The sequence below is a fragment of the Phalaenopsis equestris genome, unplaced genomic scaffold (genome assembly GCF_001263595.1).
Source record: "Phalaenopsis equestris unplaced genomic scaffold, ASM126359v1 Scaffold000229, whole genome shotgun sequence".
Lineage (NCBI taxonomy): Eukaryota > Viridiplantae > Streptophyta > Magnoliopsida > Asparagales > Orchidaceae > Phalaenopsis > Phalaenopsis equestris.
Genome location: NW_018164671.1, coordinates 1157333 through 1159933, shown reverse-complemented (window position 1 = coordinate 1159933; position 2601 = coordinate 1157333). Strand labels below are relative to the sequence as shown.

At 30.4% G+C, this 2601-nt stretch overlaps 1 protein-coding gene across 1 annotated transcript in view; it reads left to right on the top strand.

Moving 5' to 3' along the window:
- Positions 1-992, top strand: part of LOC110023741 (adenosine kinase 2-like) — a 2436-nt gene extending 1444 nt beyond the window's left edge. The window contains exons 6-7 of the mRNA XM_020723298.1: positions 482-558; positions 664-992. Coding sequence (XP_020578957.1) covers positions 482-558; positions 664-992 — 406 coding nt within the window. The remainder of the gene's footprint in view (positions 1-481; positions 559-663) is intronic.
- The last annotated feature ends 1609 nt before the right edge of the window (positions 993-2601 follow it).

Below are 2601 nucleotides of genomic sequence, written 5' to 3'. Positions count from 1 at the left end.
GATGAAACTACAGTAATAGGCATTTGCAAAGTCGACATTTTTGATAATGAGGGGTAAGTATTAACGAAGAATTCGGTAAATTAGGTGTGGAGGCTACACGTCCCGACAACGGCCCAAATAGACCGCCATGTAATCCACAGCAATGTGGCCGCAGCCGTTGTCCAGTCAGTGCAATCTCTGCACCAATTATTTTTTTCAGTATTAACTCTACCATTTTCACATTTTAGTTTGTTTTTAAGATGTTGTAGGCATTTATTTAACTCTAAAAACATATGAAATTGCCTTCCTTCATTTTTTATCTTCCTTCTCTGATAATTTTTGTTATTGAATGGCATGCCTTTAATAAAATTTAGAACTACCAAAAAATAAAAGTTTGATTTATGATTATTATTATTATAATCAATATTAAAAACATAAATCCTATTATTGGCATAGATATCATGATTAAGGATAAGCGATAGTAAAAGTGATGAGCATGCAGGTCCTTCGTTGCAAACTTGCCAGCAGAGAACAACCACAAAACAAATCTGCAAAGAAAACCAAAAATCTGGGAAAATGGTTCCTTCATCTCCAATCCCAAACCTTCTTCAGCATCTATTTCTTACACAAATTTGAATGCTATGCATCTTAATCAACCTTGCCTCAATGCTGCCTTAATTTCAGGACTCACTGATGCCTTCTTGGGATCAAGCCATCAGAGGGCTCTGCAGCAGCTCCCCTCAAAAACTGACCTGCATGAAAAAGACAATGAATCAATGAAGAGGTTTCTGAGCGGAAGAGGAAGCAGCTTCCATGGAAGCCATGCTGTTTCAGAATCACTTAAAGGAGGAGCTCATGACTTAAGCCCCTGTTCATCATCTCCTAATGAGGTTTCGTCGAAGAAGCCCTTTTCCCATCAAATCATAGCTGTTGGAGTTACCACTGCCGTCCTGTTTTTCCCAATTGCAGCTTTCCCAATTTCAGCCAAGTTCAGCAAAACTCTTTGCACATGATTGATACCTTAAAAATTTTTTGAAGTTTACAATTTGTTTGAATATGAAGGCCATATGATACCGATCTTGACATATTTAATTTGCAAGTGTTATGGTCAAATTATTTGGAATTTTAACTTATGATAATCTATTATTTTATCAAATCCAATATGCTGATGTTATATGGAATGTTAATGTAACAATATACTTGATGAACAACTAAAACTCAGGCTAATTAATATTCAATTGTATTTGTTCAAATTAATACAAAAATAGATTTGATTTAAACTAATTAGATACTAATTTAAAATTATACAATTTCTTATTATTTAAATTTATAAAGTTATTTGCTCAGAATTTTATATAGAAAGTTAAGTCCTCTTTGTTAGCTTGTCACTAGCATTCATATATTTTAGTTGTGTTTTCAAAAAGTATTTTATACAGTTCAAATTTTCTAAAAATATATATAAGTTTGTAATATAATTAATTATGTAGTTTACCCATTTCAATATAAATTCTAATGATCAAAGACTTATCTTGACCATTTTATATGAGAATATTTCAATACTATTTTTTAGAAAGCATAAATAAGTCCTAATTTTTTTTTTAAAATTTGAGCAGCCATCAAAAAATTTTTCCTTGACCCCTCTCTCTCTCTCTCTCTCCAAAAATTTTATTCATGTTAATTAGGGTCATTTTTTTGTAAGACATATTAGACTTAAGATAAGCCACTATTGATATGTTTCATGCTCATTTTGTGGGGAGGACTTATATATCTAGTTTAATATTTGAGATTCCTCATGGGCACAAGTTTCTGTGATTAATTATCTTTCAAAATAACGAGAACACTTTTGGTTAAGCCTAGTCATTAGCTCATCAATGTTTTAGTGTATAGTAGCAAAACTTTAAATTGTAAATTAAAAAAAAAATTATCATTAATTTATGAGAAAATAATAGATGAATAATAATAAACTCAATTAAGATCACATGACTCTGTTATTCTGTATTGCCAAGAACTTTAGTCTACTTAGTTAGATATAGTTAGTAAACTCAATTAAGATCACATGACTCTGTTATTCTGGATTGCCAAGAATTTTAGTCTACTTCTTAACCTGACAAAAGGGTGATTCTCAAACACTATGAGTTGTTTTGTAAAAAAAAAAAAGAAAGTCATGTATACTTCAGATAGGTGTTTTTTCTAGTAAATAAATTTAATTTAAACTTAATTAATGGAGGGTTTTGTTATACTATCAAATATACCATATGATTCACAACTTGTGTAGCTAAGTCATTGCGTAACATATGAATTTTAGTTGTGACTATAATCTGATGGTGTAATTTTGCAGCAAATTATCTGGTTAGTTGACTCTAGTCATAATTGTTATGCCTTCTTAGTGGTGTCATTTTTCCTACAAAATCATATTAACAATGGGTACAAGTTAAATCCTTGTTAACATGAAATCTTTAGGGAGCATTCGTAGTGTTTTATCCGATAAGATATTCTCTTTGTAAGCTTTCATAATTTAAATTTTGAGTCATTTATGAGCAAAACTACATTATATATTTGCATAGAATTAAAACTTTTAACGTATCATGCTTATTTTAGATAATGCTAGCCATAATATAAATA